The sequence below is a fragment of the Danio rerio genome, chromosome 13 (assembly GCF_049306965.1).
Source record: "Danio rerio strain Tuebingen ecotype United States chromosome 13, GRCz12tu, whole genome shotgun sequence".
NCBI classification, from domain to species: Eukaryota; Metazoa; Chordata; class Actinopteri; order Cypriniformes; family Danionidae; genus Danio; species Danio rerio.
In genome coordinates, this window is record NC_133188.1 from 20492734 (window position 1) to 20502591 (window position 9858).

At 38.0% G+C, this 9858-nt stretch overlaps 1 protein-coding gene across 1 annotated transcript; it reads left to right on the forward strand.

Moving 5' to 3' along the window:
* Nucleotides 1-260: 260 nt before the first annotated feature.
* ftr14l (finTRIM family, member 14-like) lies at nucleotides 261-8680 on the forward strand. Its single transcript, XM_021480777.3, has 6 exons — nucleotides 261-689; nucleotides 815-910; nucleotides 4672-4905; nucleotides 4983-5142; nucleotides 6861-6920; nucleotides 7004-8680. The coding sequence occupies exons 1-6, from the start codon at nucleotides 291-293 to the stop codon at nucleotides 7522-7524; spliced, it is 1470 nt and encodes a 489-aa protein (XP_021336452.2). The 5' UTR covers nucleotides 261-290; the 3' UTR covers nucleotides 7525-8680.
* The last annotated feature ends 1178 nt before the right edge of the window (nucleotides 8681-9858 follow it).

A 9858-nucleotide genomic window follows, 5' to 3' on the forward strand; every position in this document is an offset into this window, starting at 1 on the left:
TATTCTGTCACAGCATATTTTCAACACCAAAGAGGTGTTTAACCACTTGTAAAACCACAGTTGTTTCCACTTTATGGTTAACCATCAACAAGGCCTTTGTATAAAGAAGTCTCATTGTTTACGTTACATTTTTTTCCTTTTCTCTTCTGACATAAGCTGTCACACCCATTCAGAAGATGTCATCCTCTAACCTGGTTAACTGGTTTATCACACATGGTTCACATTCCTCTATAAAATGAATGAGTCAGTACAGTTTCATTGAAACTCTGTTTAACATTCAGCTTTCTAACATGTCTCGGAGCAGTACAGCAAGCCAAAGCCGATATGGCACTCAGGAGAAACCCCGCCGATCTGGAAGATACAGCAGCTCCAGCAGCCGCAGCAGCTCTAGAGACGTGCTGTGTGATTTTTGTATGATTAAGAAGAACAAGGCAGTAAAATCGTGTCTGACTTGCTTAACCTCCTTTTGTGAAGCGCATCTCCAGGCTCATTATGAGTATCCAGCTCTCATGAAGCACAAACTGGTGGCGGCGACAGGGCAACTGCGTGAAAAGATCTGCGGCGAACATGACAAACTTCTGGAGGTTTTCTGTCGTTCTGACCAAATGTGTGTTTGTGTCTTGTGTATTATGGAGGAACATAAAAAACATGACATTGTTTCAGCAGCAGCTGAAAGGACGGAAAAGCAGGTGAGATGCTCAGTAGACAACCACTCATGCTCAATGCAACTAAATGATGACATGATACAAGTCAATATGCAGTGCAACGATTAACTGTGAGAAGATTAACGTTAAAACACTAACTTTTTCAACAGAAACAGCTTGGGGCTAAACTAATGACTTCACAGCAGAAAATTGAGGAAAGGATGAAGAAATGGCAAGATCTCAGGCAGGCAGTGGCATCTCTAAAGGTAAGCCTTTCAGAAATTATGGGCTCTATTTTAACAATCTAAGTGCAAAGTCTAAAGTGTAGGGTGCAAAAGCATTAAAGGCGTGTCAGAATCCACTTTTTCTATTTTGAGGACAAAAAAAATAAGCTCTGCGCCGCATGATCTAACAGGGCTAAGCTAATTCTATTAATGAGTAATGAGTGTGTTTTGAGAATAAACCTGAGTCAGAAACAGAGTCTCATCTCCCATCCTCTTTAAGAGTCAGTTGCATCGTGCCATGGCGCATTTGCTATTTACATGGCGGACTTTATAAGTGGAACAATTGAACACTTCGCTAGCGAAAACACAGTTAAACAGACCATCTGCGCGAGGATAAAGAATGAGCCTCCTCCAATCGGTCTTTACTTTCTGTTTCTCTCTTTCATGGTGTAAGGAAACAGTGTTGTACACTCACTGAAGACATCCATTAGCCTACGTAATTAATTTAATTTCTTTAGAGCAAAAATTTGTTTGAAAACTATTTCTAAATTCTAATTTCCAGCAAAAGAATAAATGAGCCACAATAACGAAGTGTGGTTAAAAAATTGAGTTATGGCTAAGCCCATGTCCTATGCCCCATGTGGTCCAAAACAGATGGACAAACCTAAGCCTAAACCTAAGTTTTTAATAAAACTAACATATAACTATGCAAATAATCAATGTTGGGCAGCAGTGTCGCTACAAGTAGTGATGCTACTAGCTTAACTACATTTCTCAGTAGCGTGGCGGTAGCGTCGCAACTTTATAAATCAAATAGCTTTTCAGTAGCTAAGCTATTTTATTAGTCAAGTAGCGCAGTAGCGTCCACACAAGCTACATTTACCAATCGCAGATCAAATAGTGATGCCACTGACATTTCACAGAGCTGTGAGGCCGGTGTCTAGCCGATGAAAGTAAAGCCATATGATGGTGAGAATGAGGAATTATTCTTCCTGTTTTATGGTGTTCAACAACATTTTTTTAGTGCGTTAATGCCACCTCTGGTTAGCGACGTCGCCAACCGAAACTTGCTTGATGGAAAGTTGACTGAGGGAGAGAAGTTATTGAAGCAGGACTCCTTGTGACCATACCTCGAGAAGTACATGTTAAAATGCAATATCTTCTAATGCTGTGCTCAAAAAATAAAAATACTTTAGTATATATATATATATATATATATATATATATATATATATATATATATATATATATATATATATATATATATATATATGTATAATGCTTATTTCAAAATATTTCCCTTAACTATAAATCACTATAGTATTTTAAATATGTTACAGCTGGTTTTATTGGATTTCTTTAATTTATTATTTGGAATGTTTTTTTTTCTGTTTAGTATAGCATATTATTTACAGTAAATTACTGAACTGAACTATTATTCCTCGTGTTTCATTTTCAGTTTTATTGATCACTAAGATATGATTGACTTGAATTTATAAGTTTCTTCAGTTTAAAAATAAAAATTGTAATAATAGCTTAGATGCAGCTAAGCAACTTTTGCCATGTAGCTTTTAGTTTAGCTTGCTACATTTCCCAGGGGGTAGCTTTTAGTGTTGTTAAGTTACATTTTAAATAGAGTAGCTAATGGCTTAGCTCACTACATTTTTCAAATAGCTTGCCCAACACTGCATATATATATATATATATATATATATATATATATATATATATATATATATATATATATATATATATATATATATATATATATATATATATATATATATATATATATATTGTGATTAAGTTTTTATTGATTTTGATTTTACATGTGAGTGGTCTTAGCATCTTTACAATTTTCTTTCAATAAACAAAACAAGATCCACTCCTCCTCCTCCTGACCTGCCACCTGACTTTTTTTTGCCTTGGGAGACCCTACTAGGCAATTAGCTCCTGACAACATAGCTCCTATGATCACTCAGGCCTTTAAACCCCTCCACGACTTTAAGGTGGTGGTTTATGGAAAGGTTAAATGAATGATCGCAAAAACATTGCATATTAATATTGCAAATATATGCTAATCTGTTGCTTAAATATATTTAACAAGTGTTGAAGTTTTGTTTAAATTTGATGTCGTTATTGTAATTGGCTTACTGGATGTTGAGGAGTTCACTGACGCCTCCTCTAACTCTAGACAATCTCCTAGCTTGCCAATAAAATAGTTTGAAAACCTTTCAAACTTAGTGAATAAAAGTCTTAATTTATTTTAGAAAGATCCTATTCTAATTTATTTAAAAGTTAGTTTTTGTATGTAATATATTTACACTTATGTTTTATGTTTTTTCATCTGTTTCAGCCTTTAAAATTTATTTACTCTTTTTTTTCATATTCTTATATCCTATTCCAATAATTAACCATTCCTCTCTTACTGTTAGTTTGCTACCAGGAAATAATGAACAAAATGAAAGTTTGGTAACACTTTATTTTGATGGTCCATTTTCGTATTAGTCGGCTGTCTGCTTAATATCTGTTGATACTGCTCCTTCAACAGACATTTAACTGACTATAATAAAATTTGCAAGTACATGTCAACTTACATTAACCCTAACCCTAACCTCAATCCTAACCCCAACCTAACAGTCTAATTATATCTAATGAGAATTAGTTGGCATGTAGATGCAATGCTACTTAAGTCAACAAACGGACCATCAAAATAAAGTGTGACCGAAAGCTCTGCCCTAACTTAGGCCGTACTCACACTATGTACAGTTGCCTCAAACCGGGCCAAAGCACGCTTGTCCCCTCTCCCGTCTCCCCCGACGGCCCGCACTCACATTACAATTGGGCCTGGGCACGCTTACGTCATCGATGCTGCACTGAAAGCAGTAAGCACTCTCGCTCAGCATAGTGGAGATTTCTCTAGTTATATCGCTTTAGTCCTTAGGGATGCTGTGACGCAGTCAGATATTGCGCCGAACAGATCAGCCACTTTTGACGCTCATAAACAATCATAAAGCCCTCGTGCTGCAGGAATTAGGAGGTTTGCTAAAAGTGCGCAGCTGTCGTTTAGTGAGGGGTTTGTGTCTTTAATGAACTACGGCAGTTTGCGTTCACTGAACAGTAAGAATGATTAATAAATCCATATGTCATGTGATACAATCCCTTAAAAGTCACATCTCGCTTTCAGTTTCTGGCTTTTTTTCGTTTTGCACTCACACACAAGCATACCGCGCTAAAGTCCAAGTGAACATCGCTCAGGCCCACCTCTTTCAACCGGGCCAGGGCCAGCAAAGTCAACCGTGCCTGAGCCCGATTCAGCGCACTCGCACTTCTCAAACAATCCGGGAAATGGGCCTGGGCACGGTACGGATAGCATAGTGTGAGTACGCCCTCAGTATTCTGTTTAGGCAGGGGTGCCCAAACTCAGTTCTGGAGGGCTATTGTCCTGCATAGTTCCAACTACCTTCAACACACCTGTTTGGAAGTTTCTAGTATACCTAAAAAGAACTTGATTAGCTGGTTGTGGTATGTCTAATTGTGGTTAAAACTAAACTCTTCAGGACACTGGTCCTTCAGGAACAAATTTGCACACCCCTGCGTTAAGGGTCCTTTCAGAAGTTTTCTTGGACATTGAATTTTTATTTAACTTTTTCCACTATAAAAAAAGGTTTTATGGAACATTAAATTTCCATATATAAGATTCATATATAAATTTCCAATTTATAAGAGTGCCAAATGTAATTGGTAAATGAAATCTAAGGATATAACTGTCACGTTGATGTTTTGTTTTTCTATCATGATAGCATTCATCACAGAGTGTGCTGGATGAGAATGAACGTATTTTTGCTGAGCTGCTGCGAGCGTTGGAGAGGAGGCATGGAGAAGTGAAGGAGATGATTCGAGCTCAAGAAGTCCTTCTGCTGACCAATGCAGAGAGACATTTGGCCAGACTAGAGGAAGAGATTACCCTGTTAAGGAAGAAACACACTGACTTGGAGCAGCTCTCACAGTCTGATGATCACATTCATTTCTTACAGGTACTGAGCAAAAACCAGTGTTTGTATGTAGTTCTCTAAAGTATTATAAAATAAAACAGCTACTTTATTTCCCCTAGAGCTGGCAGTCTCTTTCTGCTCCTTCTGGATATGAAGATTTGTCTAAGGTGACATTAGCGCCTCACCACACATTTGACAATGCAAAGAAAGCCATCTCTGACTTAAAGGTGCAAATGGAAGATATAAGCAAGGAAGAACTGAACAAAATCTCTTCAGCAGGTTGTCAAAACTCATAAATATACCGTATGTTGCAAACTTACCACAGAAGTGTTTTTTACTTTGTCTTTGTGTGTAGTGTAGACTTATGTGGGAATACAGTAATTTAAAGCTGTTTAGCATACACGTGTAACTTTTTTACACTTGTCTTGTGAAATATTATTGCAGTTTAAACAATTTCAAAGAATATTAAACATTAGTAGAGTATATAACTGGCGTGTGCAGAGCAAGTAGTTAGATTTTTTCTTTAGAGCCTCACACAGACCGAAGAGTGCTTTTTGCCACGCTGATTATGAAACAAATTCTCCTACCAGTGTGGGCGACAATGTGTCAGCGGCGGTCGAACTGGGCTCCTTTCCCGTCTCTTGAATGTCTCGCTGGTAGCTAAAAGACCAGTTACTACTAAAAGAGCAGATCCCCTAAGACAGCAACACAGTAAAGCGTCATGTCTTTTTAAAAATGTTGTTCCGACTGTGCGTTTCTGGATCCTGTAGTTTCCTCACCCCAGATGATGAACACGAGACAGTAATCATGGACAGATCTTTCTCTCACTGTGAGGGCTTGACTGTTGCTCAACTGAAATCACAGCATACTCTAGCATTAGGGTGTGCCACCCCTGCTGCACTCCGCAAGCCGGTTAGCACAAAAGCAAGACTGAGGATTGCAGTGGGGGCTTTTCCGCTGCCTTTGGGCTCACGGACCCCTCACAGCTCTGCTGGTTGCATTGTCATGAATAAAAAGGGTCACCTCTATCACAGATATCTGTAGATCTGCAGGCTGAGTGACACCTAATACATTTGCAAAATTTGATAATCTTCTAGTAGAGCCGGTATCCTCCCGATTACTGGGTAACCCTGGTCAATCAGGAGAAAACTAAGCTTGGTGTCAAAAACGCTTGCTGCGCCATGCTTCCTAACCCGGAGATGCATGCGTTATTCGGCTCTGCTAAAGTGAGTTCCCCGTTTGGCGAACCCTAGAGAGTTCCCCTGAGGCCCCCAGCACCCGACTAAGCGGAGCAGCTGGGTGCCTGGCCCAGTACGATGTCTGGTATTGCTGCTTGGTCACTCTTCCAAAAGTGTTCTCCAGACACACGTAGGAGTTCCCACTGAAGGGGAACGTCTCGGCACAACATACTACAACAGCTGGGTCTCCAGCTGATAGCTGAGAGTTCAGCTCCTCAGCAGGCTAAAAATCTAACTGCCTGCTCTGCACGCACCAGTTTTATATACTACTAATGATTAATGATTAAATAAATTTAATGGCTAATAAATCCATAAAAACTCTGCAATAAAAATTCAAGGATAATGGAAAATATATTAAGTGATCTAATACAATTAATTAGGCTTGTATTTTGGAGTAGCACTGTAATACTTAAATAGACTGAATGGCAAGTAACTAAACCACACCAACTCACAACAAAAAGCAGAAACATCATCCAGAATCATATGACAAAACAAATGGGTTTAAATACATAGAGAACAAAATCCAGATTAAGACACATAGCTGAAAAATGTACAATACACAATCAAAGGAGCAAAAGAACATGGGAAATTGTCCTCTTGTGTCTTTTATAGGCACTGCAGCTTAAGGTTCTGAGGAAAAAGTAACTGTAGCAATATTATACCTTGTTGCCTTAATGCTTAAAACCCCTTTCATCTTTTATCAATAATGTAATTTATCCAATTATAAATCCTTTACACATGTCAAAATTCTATCTGCAGTGAATGAGGTTAAAATTCTCCAGACGGTGGACCCAGCAAAACGAGAGGAGTTCTTTGAATGTAAGTTCAGAAATAGTGAGATTCTCATTTTATCTAAACACATTGTTGATGCTGATTAATCTAAACACCCCTTTTCCATCTAGATTCCTGTCAGCTATCAATAGATCCTTTAACAGCCCATCCAAACCTGGTCCTGTCAGACAGAAACACTGTGGTGCAGATGAGCAATGAGCCCAGACCTTACCCAGATCATCCTGACCGCTTCGACTATTGGCAACAGGCACTGTGTAAGCCGGGTCTGGCAGGAGGACGATATTACTGGGAGCTGGACTGGAGAGGCACTGAAGTGGACATTGCTGTCACCTACAAAGGGATCCAGAGGAAAGGAAATGACAAACCTGGCAGCTTCGGAAGGAACGACAAGTCTTGGAGTTTGTACTGCTCTGAATCCGAATACTCATTTATGCACAACAGCAAAAGCACGGCTGTATCTGTGCCCAGGTCCTCAAGGATTGGGGTTTATGTTGACTATGAGTCTGGGACACTGGCATTTTATAGTGTTTCTGACAAAATGACACTGCTGTACAAGGTGCAAACTAAATTTACTGAGCCTCTTTACCCTGGCATTGGAGTTTGGGGATACGGGACAACAGTGCGACTGTAATAAATCTACGCTGTAAAAACTATATAATCAGTAAATCATGACAACATATTCTTTTTATTGTAATTTCACCCACTCACTATCCTTCGGTGAGAAGCCCACACTAGTGGACATTAATTCCATGTGGGCCTTTTGAGGGCTTTTTGTGAGATTTTAAAAACAAATTATAATTAAATAAATATTTTTTTTTTAATACAGTAGGCCTACCTATGAGTGAAAAATTAACCCTCAAGGGTCAGCTGCAACCCAGTACTAAGAAACATCCAAACACACTCATTCACACTCATACACTACACCCAAATGAGTTTATTCAATTCACTTATACATGCATGTCTTAGGACTGTGGGGGAAATCAGAGTATCCGAAGGAAACCAACCTGAACATGAGGAGAACAAGCAAACTCCACGACCCAGCCGGCAGTTGAACCAGTGACCTTCTTGCTGTGTGGCGACAGTGCTAACCACTTAGCCATCAAGTCGCCCCATGATGTAACTTAATAGATACAAATTATTTTCCAAACTATGTTTTATTTGACCTATTAATATCTTATAAATTTTAGTATTTGGGTCCCTCACACATGGATGATCATGTTGATCAACAGATTTAGGATGTTTAAAATACTGAAAACCTCTATACAACACCACAGTTACTCCAACCAAAAGAGAATCATTTAATAATTCATTTTCTTTTCGGCTTAGTCCTCTGATTAATCTGGGGTCGCCACAGCGGAATAAACTGCCAACTTGTCCAGCATATATTTGACACAACGGATTTCCTTTCCAGCTGCAACCCATCACTGGGAAACATCCAAACACTCTCATTCACTTCGGACAATTTAGCTTACCCAATTCACCTGTACCACATGTCTTTGGACTTGAGAGTGAAACCGAAGCATCCGGAGGAAACCCACATGACCATGGGGAAAACAAGCAAACTCCATGCAGAAATGCCAACTGACTCAGCTGAGATTCAAACCAGCAACCTTCTTGCTGTGAGGCGATAATGCCACCCACTGCACCACCGTGATGTTATATGTTTTTTTTTGTTGTTGTTTGTATATCACTGTTAAAATATTTCACTGTGCTGTTGCAATGTTGATGTTTGTAGGGGAAAACTCTACTGATTTATTGCATATATAAAAAGACTTAAATTAAACAAAGGTTTTGGTGTGATTTATTTGTCATTTTCAATTTCAAATAATTAATTTTTTAATGAAAGTTCAGAAATATTAATTAAAAAGCTGCTAATAATACATAGGCCTATTATGTTTTTTTAAATTGAGTTATTAGTGCTTTATACAACAATGATTTTCAGAGGAGAAGGCAGCAGAATGTTAAAACGTTGTGCTACTATCAATTCTGAATGAAAACTTCTAGAATCTAGGTCTAGAATTGACAAGCAAATCCACCAGATGGCGCCAAAACAAGCTTATTATATTTTGTATTAATTGGCTTTGGGTGAGGCAACTCGTGTACTTTAAACAGTAGTCTAATATTACAGTTATGAATATGACCAGGTGTACGTCATTTTGTGGCTTAAGTATTACGATAGGGCTATGATATGCTCGGAACGACAACAAACGTTTCACGCTCAATCTCTACATTCACAAGTCTGTTTTCATGACTAACAAATCACTCCTTCTTCTGACCACATGCTCTTATTCTTGAATGTTATTTTCATCAAAATGGTCAGCCGGTTACGTCAGAACAACAATAAAAGAAAACGATGATGGTGAAGAAGCATCTATAAACGTAAACACTGAGTAGTTTTTCTATTATGCAGCAGTGGACTGTTTTACTTCAGATGTTTCACTGAAAAATAGTAGTATGTTCTTTTAAAGGTTTGTCCCACAAATGAAAATCATGTCATTTACTCATCATTCACTTGTCACAAACCTGTTTGTCTTTATTTCTTCTGTTGAACACAAACTAGGCTTAGTAATACTCAAGAAAGCCGGAAAATTGTAAACATTGACTTTTACAGTATTAGTTTTTTTTTCTTACTGTGCAAGTTACAGGTTTTCAGCTTTCTTCAAAATATCTTCATTATGTTTGATATAATAAATGAACTCATAGAGGTTATTTTCCCCCGATTTCTGTTTAACAGAGAGAATATATCTTCACCACTTTTCTAAACATAATAGTTTTAATAATAACTCATTTCTAATAACTAATTTATTTTATCTTTGCCATGATGAAAGTAAATAATATTTTACTAGATTTTTTTCAAGACATTTTTATACAGCTTAAAGTGACATTTTAAGGCTTAATTAGGTCAATTAGATTAACTAGGCAGGTTAGGGTAATTAGGCAAGTTAGTGTATATCGATGGTTTGTT

What these genes read in the sequence shown, in the direction of transcription:
- ftr14l (XM_021480777.3), top strand. Translation starts at nt 291, where the DNA reads ATGTCTCGGAGCAGTACAGCAAGCCAAAGCCGATATGGCACTCAGGAG. An exon ending in CTGAAAGGACGGAAAAGCAG is followed by an intron (nt 690 to 814) that starts GTGAGATGCTCA and finishes CTTTTTCAACAG; the next exon opens with AAACAGCTTGGGGCTAAACT. An exon ending in ACGAGAGGAGTTCTTTGAAT is followed by an intron (nt 6,921 to 7,003) that starts GTAAGTTCAGAA and finishes TTTTCCATCTAG; the next exon opens with ATTCCTGTCAGCTATCAATA.